The sequence below is a fragment of the Protomyctophum parallelum genome (assembly GCF_964188405.1).
Source record: "Protomyctophum parallelum genome assembly, chromosome: 7".
Lineage (NCBI taxonomy): Eukaryota > Metazoa > Chordata > Actinopteri > Myctophiformes > Myctophidae > Protomyctophum > Protomyctophum parallelum.
Window position 1 is genome coordinate 25,218,961 of NC_139705.1, and position 17,337 is coordinate 25,236,297.

Consider the following 17,337-nt stretch of genomic DNA (forward strand, 5'->3'; position numbering starts at 1 on the left):
GGTCTACAAGATCCTGTACATTGTCCTCTTCCTCTTCTGTGTGGTCTTGTACCAGGTTAGTCCTGTTAAGTGAGGCATTGGCATTGTGTATTTATGGTTATGAGGTGATGAGGGATTGGCTTTGCGTATACCAGTATATTGATTGATTGAAAAACAAAATATTTCATGGTACAGTATATGTAGAATGGGTACATTTCAAATGAAAGCACAAGTCAATACAAAAACTGCTACTTTGAGGACGAAACCATGAAAAGCACTAAGACTTGTTTGTATCAGGTTCCTCCATTTTCAATTAATCAGAACATTAAAAAAAAAAAGGGGAAAAACATGTACGGCATGGAAAAGAAAAGGGGTTGTGGAGCCAGTGGGGGGGGGGGAGCACATTGCAGCCGTCCATAGGTACTCTTTGAGAGCGGTTTTGAAGGAGTCAAAATACAGTTTTGAAGGAGTCAAAAATAATTGCCACCAAATAATGAATATAAATGCAAGAAAACAAAAATACATAACAAAAACACAGGATTCACATTTCTTAATGGCTGTTGGTTGGGCATTTCTTTGCAAAATTAATTTAATCCCTTGTTTGAGCCGAATCTGGGTTGCACGTGGTTTATTGAACTCCCTCTGGTGTTGTGAGTGTGGACTTTGTTGACATTAAGGAGTATTTATTATGAGGTTATGATTATTGATGAGTGTAGCCATCACATACCTCATCACCTCATATAACCATACATAGCATACCCAATGCAATGCCAAGTGCCAATCAGTGGTTTTCAACCCGTTTCATATCAACGCCCATTATTTATTCGGCATTTGAGCCACGGACCACTATTTGATGACATTTAGCCTCTCAGACCCAAAGCTAATGAATATTATGTTGTCGTTGGATAAGGTTCCATGCTGTATTGATGTTGGTACCATTAGGAGAGATAACGGGCAAACGATCAAAATAACAATTCTGCTACACCTCTAATTGTGTAGACGTCTTGTAAATTAGGTAATGTATATGTTTAACAATAATGTAACTCTTGAGGGAGTGAAATGAAACCAAATTGACCCATAAAGGTCCATTTGGTTTCATTTTACACTCTTGAGAGTTAAAGATCTACAATGATCCATTTGGTTACCAACTATCCATCATTTAGCTGGGGACCACCTGGAATCCCCTCAGGGACCACTGGTTGAAAACCACTGTATTAGATGAATACATTACAAGCAAGCAATAGTAAGTAATGCAAGCTGTTGAAGGCTGTGTGCTTCACACTGTAGGTCTGATAAAGGCTGTGTGCTTCACACTGTAGGTCTGATAAAGGCTGTGTGCTTCACACTGTAGGTCTGATAAAGGCTGTGTGCTTCACACTGGCAAGAGTCTTTTTCTTATTTGTAAATGGTATAGACTCTGTTTCCCAGGAGTACATTACATTAGAGCTAACTCTGTCTTGATTTCTCCTCCTACAGTACAAATGTTTTAGTGTAATTTGAACCCTGTTGTCTACAACATAGAGTCAGAGTAAAAGTACCGTAGTTGTAGATTTTTTTTTAATGAAATCTGATATTCACAGTGTGAGGGTTGAATAAATAAGGAAGGAAATCACTTATATTGTTGGAGGCTGTCAGGCAACAATACTAAGGATGTGTTGTTTCAGATTTAGAGCATTTAGAGATGTGTTGACACTTAAATTGTCTGCCGGAAATGATCAGCTGACTAAGCAGTTGCTTATAAGTATGAAGATGTTCAAGAGAAGGGTGCAAGCGATATCACACGCACCCACGTGCACGCACCTACACACGTGAGCACGCGAGTACGCACGCACGCAAGCATGCATGCACACACACACACACACACACACTGAGGCCCCACAGGTAAGGCGTTTTGGGTGTGTCTTCAAACACTCATCGATTCCATTTTGCAGTAAAGAGTATTGATTATGACTCATATGCACTATATACACAGCCATTTGTGCTAACGTTTTCCTGGTTTTCATCCCCATCTTGTCTTTCTGCTGACTTGTCAGAACTCTAGTAGCCATTTACAGACAAGCCTAATGGCCTGTGCCTCACAGAAGAGATGATGCACCATCCATCCGTTTGCTTAATATCAGCTGCAATTTGCTTGTTGCCCCAAAATGACCTTATCGGTAAACTAAAGCGTTATTCATAGTCTAATATTTTCGGTGGTGAGCCCTTCTCTCTGTTTTTACTCACCCCCGCTCCACGTTATTACAGCTCCGGTGGTCACCTCACCACCGGATCGTTGGTCACCTCACCACCGAAAATCCAGACTATGAATAGGCCATAGAGTTAAATCAACAGTTTCACTGTCTAGAGAGGAATGGCTTTTGGGGATTTAATTGTTGACCTCCAAAACTATGTTTAGTTCTAAAGACGGGGGTCTTGCTCCAACTGATGGCCGCATGTTTGCAAAACACATTTTGGAGTATTACTCCTACATATTTAGTCCAAACATCACGCAAATAGGTACACATTATCTCTATAGTCACGTGATCAGGACAGTTCTGTCCGATCTTTCATATTCCAGTTTACACGAGTGGTCCGCTTTGAACGAAATGCCTCAAATCATGAACGTAAATCCGATTGCCCTGAAATTTTGCAGGCACGTTCACACTAGGCCAAGGAAGAAATGTCACCATACATTTTTCAAATCAACCTTATGGTGACGAGATGGTCCGAGACATTATTATTTTATAGCGCCATCAGGAGGCAGATTTTTCTATATGACTCGTACAGATTTTGTCCAAAGTTTCCAAACCTCACTCATATCGGTATTATAGTCATATGATCAAGATGGATCTGTCAATCTTTTCATATTCCATCCTGATTGGCTAATATTGGCTTCCTAAGTTTGCAGGCACGAGTGGCTCGTTTTCAACAAGACGCCTCAAATGGCGTGACACTTTGCACGCAAATTCCCACTAGGCCAAGAAATAATTGCATCTAACATTTGCAGGAGTGGCCTCAAAAATGCCTCAAATCATGAATGTGTTGTGTGTCCAATTGCCACGAAACGTCACATTGGCGTTTTATAAACCATTTTCTTTGAAGATTTTGTCCAGACAACACGCAAATCAGTACACATTGTATCTCTATTGTCATGTCATCCAGACGGACCTGATTGGCTAAGATTTACTTCTACTACCTGGTCTAGCAGAGTCTGAGACCTGTACTCCGAGGAGCACATTTTCTAGTTCGATATCAGTCCGCCCTCGAAGAGGGTCCCTTACTCCCTTCTACTTTAAACTTTGCAGAATAATCCTGATGACAAAGGGTTAGCCTTATATCTCTGTATCTATTTGTAACCGTGCAGGTTCGTTATGACGTATGGCGTCGGGTTCTGAAGACGTTCTGGGCGGTGGTGGTAGGCTATTCCATGATGGTACTGATCGCCATTTACTTGTACCAGTTCAGATCTGTTTCTGCACTCTTCAAACAGATCATGGGCATGTCTGAGGATGGGTGAGTTCTGTTTTACTTGTATATTCTGTGAATATGCTGTACTTGTGTATCTGTCTGTGTGTCTGGTTTGGGGTGTATGTGAAGCATTGGTGTGTCTACTGTACGAGAACATACAGTATAACAGAAGAGATTAAAATTAAAATGTTGCATCCCAAAACACTGTTTATAGTTAAGGGACGCACGCAATAAAACAACGACTTCTGCATCCACGGGATGCAATACTGTACTGTTTTTTATTCTAGTTTATTTTGCTAGCTTTAGCTATAATCATCATTTCTTCTGTTTTCTACATGAATATAACCACATTATAACCATACAAAATGAAATTAGTTAGAGTTAAATGCTGCAGTTTGTAAAAATGGCAAATATGAATCCTAACGTCGTTGAAGTGGGATTCATAAAATGTCCCTGGGACTCATCTAAATTTAGAAATTTAGATTCTAAATGACCATCCCTACATCCCGGGACTCATTACATTGAAAACCTATTTACATCACTGTAACAGTATGTGAGTACTCTACCGATGGCAAAAGCTAATCATTGCATGTTTACATGTATTAAACTGAACATATTTTCTCCCTATGGAGTCTACGTGACCTGGGCTTGGAGCGATACCAAACTGTGGAGCTGTTCGCTAAGATCCTACTTCCGGCTACGTTCCTTTTGGCCTGCATCCTTCAGCTGCATTACTTTAATGACGACTTCCTGACTCTCACTGACCTGGACAACGTACCTATCAGAGAGGGCTCCAGGTGAGAGACAGGGTGCTGGGGCGTGGGCGTGTGCGAGTGTGTGTTTGTGTTTGTTTGGATTGGTACAAAATATAAAAAATTATAATATCAGAAATAATGACAAAACCTAAAATATCAATTGCACAATCATCATGGAATTCACAATGAGAATTTGGTATAACATACCAAAAGAAATTCCATAAGTAATGTTATGTCTTACGGTATGTTATTTATGTCAATGAGACTAATGTATCACTGTTTAACAGACTGAGCACACTACACGATTGTATACTCATTTAAACATAAGTACATAGTACAAACAGCTGTGTGTCCACCAGAAAACGTTGGATACCACTGTTGGTGTACAATGAGTGTGTACTCTAGTCTGGTAGAGCATAATGCTATTAAATACCTCTCTCTCTCATTTTTTTCTCACTCTGCCCGTCTCTCCATCCAGAGAGGAAGATCTGCGGAAGTCAGTGAACGTGATATCTGACACGTAAGAACCTGCATTTATGTATTTACAGACAACTGCTTATTGACAACCATTACTGACTGTATCTTAAGGCTACATATGAATACTATACATACACAACTATCAGTTACAATCGGCAAGCAACAATGTTACACTGCTACTCCACTGTGGACCTAAACTGTTTTCATAAATGTCCTCTTTTTTGGGGAACAATGCTGTAAGCGTGATGTGATGTAATAATGTGTTGTGCACTTAGCTTTTATCAGATTTTGATACGATTACTGTGTTGTTGTAACACATCTGTGTTCAATGTTTTGCCTTTTCTAATCTATGCCATTTCTTTCCCAAAAAAAGACGTTTAAATCCCAGTCTGATGAGATGTTGCTTAAAAGCCTGAATAAAATCAATTAAACGGAAGAGCAGCAGACTTGACATGTCTCGTTGTGTTCCACAGCATTAAAGAAATCCTTGAAAGACTCCAGAAAAAGTAAGTTTGGACGCTCTATACAGTGAACATTTTATGAAAGAAAAGAAGGTATTATAAGGAATTAATTGTATGATGATATTATCCAAACTGTCTCTTTCACAAAAGCTACTATTCTTTCTGCATTAGGGCTAAGTACACCTTTCTGTTTGTTTTGGCTTCAGCCGGGTGGCATACTGAAATGTCTTGTAGCTGGACACAGATTCTTTCTTTTTTGAGGGGTGCTAGCCCTTCCTACATCCAGCTTTTGGTTACCGTCCACAAAATTAGTCTTAAAGGTTTTATGACATTCATTTTCATTTCTTTTTCTTTTTCTTTTTTCTTTTAGGTTTTATGACCTCAATTACACCCAAAAAACCTGAACTTTGAACATTCAGTGGATTTTCTGTGGTCTGAAGTTTTCTTTGGGGTTTGGAAGCCTTTTGAGCTACAATGAAAACAGGCAACACAGTGAAAACAGTGACATCTGCTGGCAAATCCCATTGACATATATGGGATTTGCAGGATCTTACATCACAATCTGCCGGAAAATCAGAGCACCTGTTTGAGCCAGAAAACCCCAGATCACAGAAAATCTACTGAATGTTAAAAGTTCATGTTTTTTGGGTGCAATTGAGATTAGAAAACCTAAAAAAAATAAGAACAATTCCAAAACCTTTTTTTTAATGTCACAATCCCTTTAAACAAACATTAAATTCCCATTGACAATGAATGGAGAATTTTACATCATAGTGTCTGAGCAAATAGGCATAGTGTCTATTTTACGTCGCGCCCCTCACGGGTGTGATTTTTTAAATTTGTGTATTTAGACGGGACAATGCATATTAATGGACATTACATAAATGCAATGTAAATACACCGGATTTAGCAAAAATACTCATTTTCATCTGCAGTCCCCACATAAAAACAAGCAAACAGTACCTAGTTAGTTGTCAATCCTTTAGCAAGGCATTGGACTGTCTTGCTCATGCTAAGTCACTCTAGAGAACAGCAACGTTGTCAGCTCCATAACCAATGTTTCCCTGTTGTCCTACAGGGTGGCAAAGGAGCAGATGAATGGGAAGAGTCAAGAGACACTGGACAGCGTTGGCCTCCAAGACTCCTCAGAGAAGGAGTCTGAGGAGCCAGACTCAGGTGTCAGACTCCTCCCTCCTCGCCCTCCCACTCAACCCCCTCTCTCCTTTCCTCCATCTCTTCTATCTCCCCCATCACTCCTGAGGCCTTGTGCCACTTCTTGTCTGTGTATTATTATTGCTATATAGATAGACAATAGACATATGATGTGTACTTTCCACAATTCCACCAAGCTAAGTTATTTAGACAGATTTGTCTAAATTTGATATTTATCTGATATCCTATAGTTATTTTGTACCATTAAATTGTTTTCTTTGCACTCTAGTTACATAATTATTTAGCCTGTTACTCCGATCTTGCTCTTTGTTAGTCACTCAGGATAAAAGCATCTGATAAGCTAAATGCCTAAATTGTAATCTCTCCCTCCCTACTTAACCACCTTCCCCTCACACCTTCTCTCTCTCTCTCCCCCTCCTCCTTCCCAGACAATCCTCTCAGCGGTAGTCAGAAGCAGAACCAGTGGGGTGTGATTGTGGACCGGGCCAGCCTGCTGCTCATCCAGGCCCTGACAGGCCTACACAGGGTACAGGAGATGGGCTGGAGGTTGCTGGAGCTTCACAGTATTAAGATAGTGTCCACCGGTATCATCTGGGTGTCACTGCAAGAGGTGGGAATTAATGGTTTGGGATCAGGTTTGGACAACACAGGGTCTGTGTGTGTGGGTAGTTCAGTGTGAGGGTCTGTGTGTGTGTGTGTGTGAGAGAGAGAATACTATAAGTATAACCACACACTTGTTAGATCCTATGCAATAATTGTTTGAGACATAAAAATAAAAAAATGTTTCAACAACGCTGCCTTAATCATGGTTGATCAAAATGTTTTCATGGTCGAAATGTTCAAAGGTCAAGGTCACATTTTTTTTTTTTTAAGATATTTTTTTGCGGCTTACGCCTTTTATTGATTTTTGAAGGGACAGACAGTAGGCTGACAGGAAACGGGAGAGAGATGGGGGGATGACATGCAGTAAAGGCCGTGTCGGGTCCGGGAGTCGAACCCGCGGCACACTGCGACTGGATTACCAGTCCGGTGCCCAGACCGTTACGCTACGGCCTGGGCCGTCAAGGTCACATTTGAGGTTACGGTAACAATTACATAATCATAGAACAAGATAGAAGGAAGGTCTCCCCTCAGGGTTGTAGTAGAGTTGTAGAAAGGTGAGGGATGATGCATTAGATTCCTTGTGGAAATTCAAGTAATCTGTTGTCTTTCATGACATCACACCATGCTGTCAAATGACATCTTAATGTGCAAATTCGGTCTGTCTTTGAAATAAATAAATAATTTGATGACCGATCAGCGGTTTTCATTAAACGTGAAAAATCAGTAGGCTGCCAGGAGAGATTATTAACTTTTGTGTTCAAAAGCTAAAACTCACAATCAAGGTCACGGTCAAAATAACAAGACAGAACAAGGCTTGTTGGTTATTATTTGGCAATTCAGACGTCTCTTTTGTCATGTCTCTTGTCTTTCCAGGTTTCCTTGATGAACTTCCTCTTTCTGGTTCTGTGGGCTTTTGCCCTCCCTTTCCCAAGGTTACGACCTCTGGCCTCTAGCATCTCTGCTGTCTGGGCCTGTGTGATGGTGGTGTGTAAGATGTTTTACCAACTCAAATTCGTCAACCCACTGGACTACTCGTCAAACTGCACTGCTGTGAGTATGAAGCTAAGCTACATATGTAGGGACTAGTGGGACATACGTGTGTGTGTGTGTGCGTGCGCGTGTGTGTGTGTGTGTGTGTGTGTGTGTGTGTGTGTGTGTGTGTGTGCGTGCGTGCGTGCGTGCGTGCGTGCGTGCGTGCGTGCGTGCGTGCGTGCGTGCGTGCGTGCGTGCGAGCGAGCGAGCGAGTGTGCTAGATCTACAATAATAAAAATATTCTTCGTTTATCTCAGGGCCTGATGTCAACCAACAGCTCAGACATGGTGGAGCAGGGAGTGGAGCTGCATGGAGGCAACACGGTGGAGCTGCTCAGGAGGTCCATTCTCTACGTAGACCTGGTTGATCCTGTCTATTGGTGTGGAGCGCTACGCAAGTGTGAGGGCAGGATCCTGCCCTGTCTACGGGTGCGCTGAAACTTCTATATTGTTTTTATGAGCTTGTAGATCTGCTGAAAATGTTTACTTTGGTAATTGCTGCATATTATGCTTTTGTACTTTTATTCAAGTAAAATGTAGAATACAGGACTTTTACTGGTAACATTATTTCTATGTTATGGTACTGCCACATTTCTCCCAATTTTTTACCTTTCTTTCTTTAATGTCAGTCACCAGCTGTACCAAGGACAGGTGTTTTCAATGAATCTAACATAGTTAAAATTGAAGCTGAAGATACTACCTGTGAGTGGGGAGTGTTGGCTGATGAATATAATATCAACATCCTAATACATCCTGATACTGGGGGGTCAAATTATGACAGGCAATCCCTGCTGTCAAAATATGACCCCCCAGTCAAAAAACACTTTGTTTGAAATAGACACTCATGCTTTCCAAGGTGTGATTCGGGCTGGGAGGAGGAGTAGGACTATGGCCCTATACGTCTTCTCTGGGGGGGGGGGGGACTAACTTCTCCCCTATGGTATAAAAAGGGTTGAAAACCACTGTTGTAGAAGCATCTGATGGTGCTGGGCCTGATGGTGTTTGTATTGACCAGACAGTGGCCTTGTGTTCATACCAAAGACTGTAAAAATGGGACCCAATGCCTGCTTGGCACTCAGCATCAAAGGGTTGGATTGGGGGGGTCAAATCAACTAATCAAATGATTCCCGAGGGCACACCGCTCCAGAGATGGGTCAAATGCGGAAAACAAATTTCACTGCGGTAACGTGTGTGACAAATAGTACGACTTTGATTGTAGAACCATCTGATGGTGCTGGGCCTGCTGGTGTTTGAGGCGACAGTCCACCGCCACCAGCTGTACTACCGTCTCCATAACAACCTGAAGACCCCGCCTTACAGCATCATCTTCCTGGGCATCACCAGGCAACACCTGGACCACGGCATCCTGCCCTGCATTAAATACTTCGTCAACTTCTTCTACTACAAATTTGGACTGGAGGTAGTTTAACTAGGGGGGGTACAGAGGCGTATTTGTGTCTGCCGTGTCATTAACTAAATTCCATCCATTGTACATATCTCCATGCAAATACATGCACATACTTCTGTCTGTCTCAGGTCAGTTTCATCATAGCGGTGAATGTGATTGGCCAGAGGATGGACTTCTATGCCCTGCTCCATTCTTGTGCCCTGTTGGCTGTCCTGTCCCGGCGTCGCAGGAAGGCCATGGGGGAGGTGTGGCCTAAGTACTGCTGTTTCACGGCAGGACTCATGGTGCTCCAGTACCTGCTCTGTATTGGCATTCCCCCTGCGCTCTGCGTTGGTAATATGAATATGAAGTCAGTGTTTTCTATACGTCAGTGTTTGCAGCACTGCCGGGTACTTATTCTAGTGTTTTGTGATTGTCAGACTACCCCTGGAGGACCGCTATTCAACCTTTGACCTCAAATGTCATCAAGTGGCTCTTCCTGCCCGACTTTGCCATGAGGCCCGACCATTCATTCATATTCTGTGAGTTCCTCTCACCTTGCTACTGATTTCTACACTTTGCGGTGCCTGTCCAGCAGATACACAGTGTATGTCAAGTTACAGCTGGCTGTGTTTGCATGTCATTAGTAAGATGCTGTCGTCCTACAACTATAAGTACTATAAGTACTGTAACTGTACAATCGTGTTTTCGAAGGGACATCCTACTCCTGATTTCAGGTCCTGTACAATGGAAACAAAGAATCCACGGCATGACTCATTTGGCCTCTTAATGGTAATGGAAAAGAGTAAAGTAACTTTTTTCCACTGGTACTGGCTCAACTAAAATCTACAGTAGTGAATCTATCTACTATTATCTAATGCTAATGCTATTGCTAAGCCACATGCTGGGTTGCAGCTAGCCTTGTTCACTCCTCTCGTCTTCTGCAGCTCTTCACATTATAGCTGCCATTTTTACCCCTCTTTTCCTGTCTACAGATGACCACTTCCTGCTGTTGTGTTCTTCGCTGCAGTGGCAGGTGTTTGAGGAGGAGAACCGGGCAGCAGTGCGTCTGCTGGCCGGAGAGAATGTAGAGATCAGTCGTAGTCTGGACCCGAGCTTCATCAACCACTTCGTAACTGTGGACAACTTCCTGCACTGCAGGTGTCTCTTCTCTTCTCTTCTCTTCTCTTCTCTTCTCTTCTCTTCTCTTCTCTTCTCTTCTCTTCTCTTCTCTTCTCTTCTCTTCTCTTCTCTTCTCTTCTCTTCTCTTCTCTTCTCTTCTCTTCTCTTCTCTTCTCTTCTCTTCTCTTCTCTTCTCTTCTCTTCTCTTCTCTTCTCATCCTATATTTTAACCCCAGTACAATGTCAACTCAGGACATGAACTGTCGTCACAAAATGTGAAAGCTGTTCTGGCAAGACAAAATAGCTGAATAAGTAATAGCAAAGAAATTGCAATTCCAGGAGAGACATGTCTCTCATCACAATAGAGTGATTTCTCATTCTCAATCAAATTATGTGAAAATTCAAGTTACATGAGGCTATCTTAAATTATACCATGGGCTTTGTTTCATAATATAAAAATGTAGACGACAGAAAAACACAAAACAATTCTTGACGGCTGAAAAGACAAATATTGTGCTGAAATAAATTAGACATACCGCATACCAGTGCCATACACGGAAGTGACAAAATTATCTGATGGGTTTTCTCTCTCTCTCTCTCTCTCTCATAACCTCAGGTCCTACCTGGACATGGTGAAGGTCTTTGTATTCAGCTATTTCTTCTGGCTGGTGCTGTGCCTCATCTTCATCACTGGAACCACACGAGTAAACGTCTTCTGCCTGGGCTACCTGGTGGCCTGTTTCTACTTCATGCTGTTTGGAAGCAGCGTTCTGATGCAGCCGGTCAGATACACACTGAGACTGTGGGACTGGCTTATTGCGTACACCTGCTTTGTCATCGCCACCAAGAACCTGCTCTCTGTGAGTTAAAATACAAAGTACAGGAACATACTGGTGCCTATTATCAATAGACAATTATACAAAATCTAACTCCCAAGCCGAAAAAGCTCTATAAAAACATCATACAATATTCTTTGGAGACTCATAGGTCAGTCTCTAAATGCTTCACTCAACTAGAGGCTGAGGACAAACTGTCGCCGTTAAAACTGGGTGAAAACAATCGGAGAGTAAAACTTGAAATGTGTGCTCCTAGTGGGAGCGCAGCTCGGTTGCCTATCGTCGACCCGCAAACTTTGGAAGGCAGCTCCAATTAGAACGGAATATGAAAGATCAGACTAATAACCAATAGCCTTTACAGCTGCCTTTTCTATGGCTGACAAAGTCCCTCCAGCCTCATCTAGCGTGGGTTCTTCCTCTTCTCCCTCTTCAATCTCGATGTGGAGGGAGTGGGAGTGGTTGGCCCTGATGGCGCTGATCAGTAGCCGATCGTCTGCCATCATCTGACTAGATTCCTATGGGTGTTAAATCTCCCAGACTATTTGCTTCCTCTGTCTTGGCTCTATTCTTCCTGTGTCTTTGTTAAGGTAGCTATATAATTTATTCTGTGGGGTTTCATTACTTTTCTTCTGTCTCTCCTGTGCTTTGGTTCAGTTGGGTTCATGCGCCTATCTGGACAGCCTACTGAAGAATGGCTGTTGGCTCATCCAAGCTTTCAGCATGTTCTGCACTATCGAAGGCTATGATGTCCGTAAGTGTCGTAAACAATATGATGAATTTGCTCCGAGACATATACTGTAACATCAGCAGGAAAGTCAAGGTTGTATTCATAGCAAGGAAGGATATTTTAATACACTGGATCTAAAATGTCCCAAATGTTAATGGCTTCCCTTACTAGTGTGATCTGATCTGTCTGGTGTTTTGCTGCAGGGACTATCATTAAGTAATAAGCATAGGACAGCAGTGTTTACTGCTGGAGGTAAAAGAAGAATGTAACACGAACTGAGGTGTGTGTGTGTGTGTGTGTGTGTGTGTGTGTGTGTGTGTGTGTGTGTGTGTGTGTGTGTGTGTGTGTGTGTGTGTGTGTGTGTGTGTGTGTGTGTGTGTGTGTGTGTGTGTGTGTGTGTGTGTGTGTGTGTTTGTGTGCGTGCGTGAGTGAGTGCATGCGTGCACGTGCGCATGTGTGTGTTTGTTATTTTATGTATTTGTGTATCTGTGTATGTATTGATTTGTAAAAAGGTGAATTCAATAAAACTTAATTGAGAAAAGAATGACCACTAAAAACAGAAAACACACACAAATCAATGGCGTGATGCTGAGATGCAGCTTAAAATCCAAACCTATTTACCGGTATGTAAAAGCAACATCTTAGTCAGCTGGATGTTCTGCTGCTAAGTTCTGACGGCATGTATTTGTCTTCCAGCGGAACCTGACGATGAGTGCGAGCTGCCAGTGAGCGAGGCTGGCATCGTGTGGGATGCCATCTGTTTTGTTGTCCTGCTGGTACAGAGGCGGGTCTTCCTCAGCTACTACTTCCTCTACGTGGTGTCTGACCTCAAGGCTTCAAAGATACTGGCCTCCAGGTCAGTAGAACCGTCAGTAGAAACTAAACTTAATTAGAAATTTAACTGAACTGAACTAAAACAATATTTCTAAAGGGGTGCTGAGCTATTTGAGGCCAAGGTGAAGAAGCAGGTAGCAGCCAGACTGGAGATGGAGAAGAAATCTGTGGATAAATTGAAGATTCAGTAAGACACTCAAGGCTATACTATTACAAAGTACAACTGCTTAAAGAATGAAACCGAGAAAGATTACTGGATCACTTTATCCGATGTCTCATTTACACCATGCAGTGGTTCTCAACCTTTTCAGGCTGTGAGCCCCAAAATGATCATATTTGAACTGGTGACCCCCCACCCTGACAAGAATTGTAGAATTTGAGGCATTACATGTTTGACTCGCGCCCACAGATGAATATTGTGAAAATACTTCGATTGGCTATGTTCGATTGGCCAAGCTTTCTTATATTATTTCACAAATCGACCACATTTTTTGTACCAGTTTTTATACTAAAGTTAGTGGATTACTCGAGTCTTGAGGCAGTAATGTTTGTTGTTTTTGTATTTAAAAGGTCTTAAATTTCAATAAATTGTCCCCCCCCCTCATCATGTGGGGGACCCTGACCCACAGATTGAGAACCACTGATCCACACTGTCTCCCTCTCAGCTCTCCTAATGTCTGTACTGTATAAAAGTGTACTGTTTGTTGACATCTATAATGTTTTCCTGAAGAATGGACAAGATCAAAGCGAAGCAGAAAGGTCGTCCTGGATCAGAAAAAGCATTGGTCCCTGCTGAACAGGAGCCTGAGGGTAAAAGCGTTTATCTTTGTAAATCTCTTTCTCTATCTTGAAGGCGATGATTAAAATTCTTCATAAATAAATGTATGATGTATTGATCACTCAAAGTGATGCTATTTTTCATGGGGTATACAAACCAAAATAAAAGTTATTAAGTTATAGTCAACGCTAAATGTAAAATAATAGTTAATAGATAATTAATGATGAACAACTGGCCATGTTTTACAGATGAAGATGAGAAGTTAAAGAAAGACGCTGGCAAGTGGTGGAAACCTTGGGTGTGGCAGCCAGGGGGTGAGTGGCAATACAATACCACAACATAAAGAGCTTCTTCTATTGTCAGACATATCACTGCTTTTAGTTAATGTTACTTGTGAAACAAAATGTGGTCTCATTATGTATGAACTCTCGTTGTTAAGGGTAGAGAAATACAGACAGTAAGAAATACATATAAATACAATATTAAAAATAAGGTACCTTGTATGTTTTTGACAGTGATCTAATGTTGACACGGCTCTGGTTTCTGTGCAGTGGAGAACAACTGTGGCTATCACCTGTTTGACAGCAACAGTGACGAGGAGGAGGACGAGGCTCCAGAGGAGAAAGAGGAGGTGGCTCCAACAAAGAAGAAAACTGCTTTACAGGTAAGAGCCATGACGACGACATCACCCGAGACAAGCGCACATTTCTTTGAACAACATAATAATACTAAAATGTATTTTAGTATGAATTGCTTTTGGGCCCCGACTTACTAGAAGAGACTTTTATATGGATGTAGTAACCCAATATTATCCCCCATACTACAGCTGTTAAATGAAGCCTGGGTCAAGAACTCGAAGATAGCCTTGAGAGACTTCAAGAGAGACACGGAACAGATCAAAAAAGAAGTGAAGCGGAGAGAAACAAGAGAGTTACGGAAGCAGCAAGGTTGGAGTGTTGTTGTTGTCAGCATGTCAGAAGCTAGATTTTGTCATACTGGTCATTTTGTGTTATCCGGTTCTTCAAAATTGCAACGAGTTACTAGTGTGAGATCACAGATTCAATGCCCATGTGAAAGCCATTGTTATCCAATCAACACTGTTTGTGTAATGTCAGCGTAAGTGATTCCCAAACCAGTTGTTTTTTGGGGAGCACTCATCTTGAGTAGTACAATAGGGCAGTTTATTTTCCAATGTTATTGTACTTTCTGCTTATTAATATGAGGGCAGATTAGTGGGCGTGGCACGTGGGCGTGGCGACCAATTTGTTTTTTTTTTCCCCCCTGTTGGTGGGAGTTTGAAGGAACATGTGCTGTCAAAACAGGTGTGGGGGTGTGTCTGGGACCCCCCGGGGTGTGAGAAGGGGAAACTGTGACTAAAGATTAGTGTCGATGTCAGCTTCCTGACATCCTGGCATCCTGACATCCTGACATCCTGGCATCCTGGCATTTACCTTTTAAAATTAGAACCTAATTTAAATGTCATGGGAGTATGGCTGTCTTCGTCATCCTGGGCGTGAAATAGGTTAGGGATAAAGGCCTAATGAGGGTGTGTGGTTATTCAGAAAGAGTGGGTCATTGTGAGTGTGTTACTCCTCAGATCAATGTGATTTTTTTTTCTCGTCATGGAGGATGCTATAGAGACTATGTGTGAATCTGTCCTGCATTGTGACAGTGTCCTGTGTCTGACATACTAAATGATAGTATGATTATTTCATGGTTAAAAGTTGTTGGTATGCTAATAGATGTGTTTGACAAACAGGGGTGTGAGATCCTAAGGGGGTTATGGAAGTTCCCGGCAGTGGGAGAGTGTGAAAGCTTAGGTGTTGAAACCTCAGATGTTAATAACTATAGATTAGCATTGATGTCAACTTCAGACAGAACAAACCACAAGCACCTTTTAAAATTATAACTAAAATTTAAATCTCAGGGGGTGTGACTGTCTACGTCGTCCTGGGCTGGGGGATATGGATGTTCCCGTCAGTGGGAGAGTGTGTGTGTGTGTGTGTGTGTGTGTGTGTGTGTGTGTGTGTGTGTGTGTGTGTGTGTGTGTGTGTGTGTGTGTGTGTGTGTTCTTTCATGAGTTCGGTGGGCGGTAAGTAGTAGCATAGTTATGATTATAGGTTGGTAGGTAGGTAAAATGAGAACCAAATGTCACACAAAAGTTAAAATATTGTAAGATTTGCACATTGGTTGGATAGATAGTAACTTTATAGTTTGAGGTAATGAGATTGTCACGCAATATGATGCGTCAGTGGGAGAGTGTGAAAGCTTAGGTGTTGAAACCTCAGATGTCATCCATGGCGTGGGTTAGGGTTAGGGATATAGGCCTAAGGAGGCTGTGTGGTTATTCAAATTTCGTGTGTGTGTGTGTGTGTGTGTGTGTGTGTGTGTGTGTGTGTGTGTGTGTGTGTGTGTGTGTGTGTGTGTGTGTGTGTGTGTGTGTGTGTGTGTGTGTATGTGTGTGTGTGTGTGTGTGTGTGTGTGTGTGTGTGTGTGTCTATGTGAGGGGAATCTTATTTACTAATGTAGATTCACCCTCATTTCCTCCCAGACTACAACATCTGTGTTTGAAGGCCTGAATAGAAATTCTATTGACCACTGGACCAGAGCTAAACGTTACCGAAAATATTTAGCAACGTTTCATAACATTACGGGCACATTTTAAGAAGTTTGTAGCCTACTTAGTTATTATTAATCTCACATATCCCATTTACCTCTGCAATCAGTGAGTGCTGTGTGACAAGGTGGATCATGCGGCTTTTCACTTCAGAGTTCAGACAGTGAGTGTAGGCCTACAACTGAGAATGAGATGAGCTGATGTGTCGCAGGCAGCTGCATTCAATTTGAGTTGATGTGGGGAGGGGAGGGGAGACGAGAGGCAGGCGCTCTTTCGCTAACACTCAGCCTATATTAACTCGAGTAGCATATTTTTATGGTTTAATTGTTATACCGTGCCCAATTCCCGAAATTGCGTAGTTGTCATAGGGAATTTCGTACGTGCGTACTGAGACCTAGAATTGCGTAGTTTGTACGCAAAATGCGTACAGGTTGGCAGGTCTGTTGATAGTTAGCGGCGAGGACAGGGTGCCATTCATGTCTACCATCTGTATCCTTCCCATCAAGTAGGGCAGTAGGCCCTCACCAGTGAAGTGATACACTGTCAAAACCCAAAGCCTTAAGTTTATTCAAAAGAATGTTTCTCAAGGCACAATATTCAGGACATGTGTTTGTGTTATAGTTTTTTAATATTAACAGCTGTAAATGTATACATCTGATTGTATCTGCGAACAGGTATAGACTTAAACCATATCATGAGGTCTATTTAACAAAAACTACAAAGTACAAAATTATGTACAAAGTACAAATAGTACAAATTATGAAAAAACACATGAAATTACCTACAGAAATTACTTACATTTACAGAAAAACAACAAAAACGTGACGACAAAAACACGAACCGTAAAAATACAAGACACCAAAACAAAAGAAACTTGACACACAACAAAATATTATAAGACACAAAGATACACAGATATAAAAAATAATAATCAGGTTAGAATTCTCTTAAAACAGGTTTAAAATGTATGTTCAGGTAAGAAATAGCTTAAAAACACACTATAGTGTCCTATAGTGTATGAGGGGGTGATGTTGTAGCTGCAATTGTTGGTCCATCGGTTTCTAGATCAGAGTGGGGAGTGGGTGCATCGTTTTCTAGGTCGTTGTACGA

The 17,337-nt window shown here is 41.8% G+C and overlaps 1 protein-coding gene across 1 annotated transcript in view; it reads left to right on the top strand.

Annotated features, from left to right (window-relative positions):
• The window catches only part of LOC310861992 (piezo-type mechanosensitive ion channel component 2), a gene marked incomplete at both ends in the record, with an annotated part of 55,134 nt that overhangs the window by 16,159 nt on the left and 21,638 nt on the right, over positions 1-17,337 (top strand). Inside the window, 20 exons of the mRNA XM_083769730.1 lie at positions 1-55; positions 3,323-3,471; positions 4,059-4,223; positions 4,660-4,701; positions 6,198-6,295; positions 6,721-6,902; positions 7,769-7,945; positions 8,185-8,355; positions 9,146-9,346; positions 9,463-9,667; positions 9,754-9,855; positions 10,309-10,474; positions 11,052-11,295; positions 11,926-12,022; positions 12,695-12,854; positions 12,930-13,019; positions 13,563-13,642; positions 13,859-13,924; positions 14,162-14,274; positions 14,437-14,557. The exon at positions 1-55 is cut by the window's left edge and continues 5 nt beyond it. Of these exons, the coding sequence (XP_083625856.1) occupies positions 1-55; positions 3,323-3,471; positions 4,059-4,223; positions 4,660-4,701; positions 6,198-6,295; positions 6,721-6,902; positions 7,769-7,945; positions 8,185-8,355; positions 9,146-9,346; positions 9,463-9,667; positions 9,754-9,855; positions 10,309-10,474; positions 11,052-11,295; positions 11,926-12,022; positions 12,695-12,854; positions 12,930-13,019; positions 13,563-13,642; positions 13,859-13,924; positions 14,162-14,274; positions 14,437-14,557 (2,684 nt within the window). The remainder of the gene's footprint in view (positions 56-3,322; positions 3,472-4,058; positions 4,224-4,659; positions 4,702-6,197; positions 6,296-6,720; positions 6,903-7,768; positions 7,946-8,184; positions 8,356-9,145; positions 9,347-9,462; positions 9,668-9,753; positions 9,856-10,308; positions 10,475-11,051; positions 11,296-11,925; positions 12,023-12,694; positions 12,855-12,929; positions 13,020-13,562; positions 13,643-13,858; positions 13,925-14,161; positions 14,275-14,436; positions 14,558-17,337) is intronic.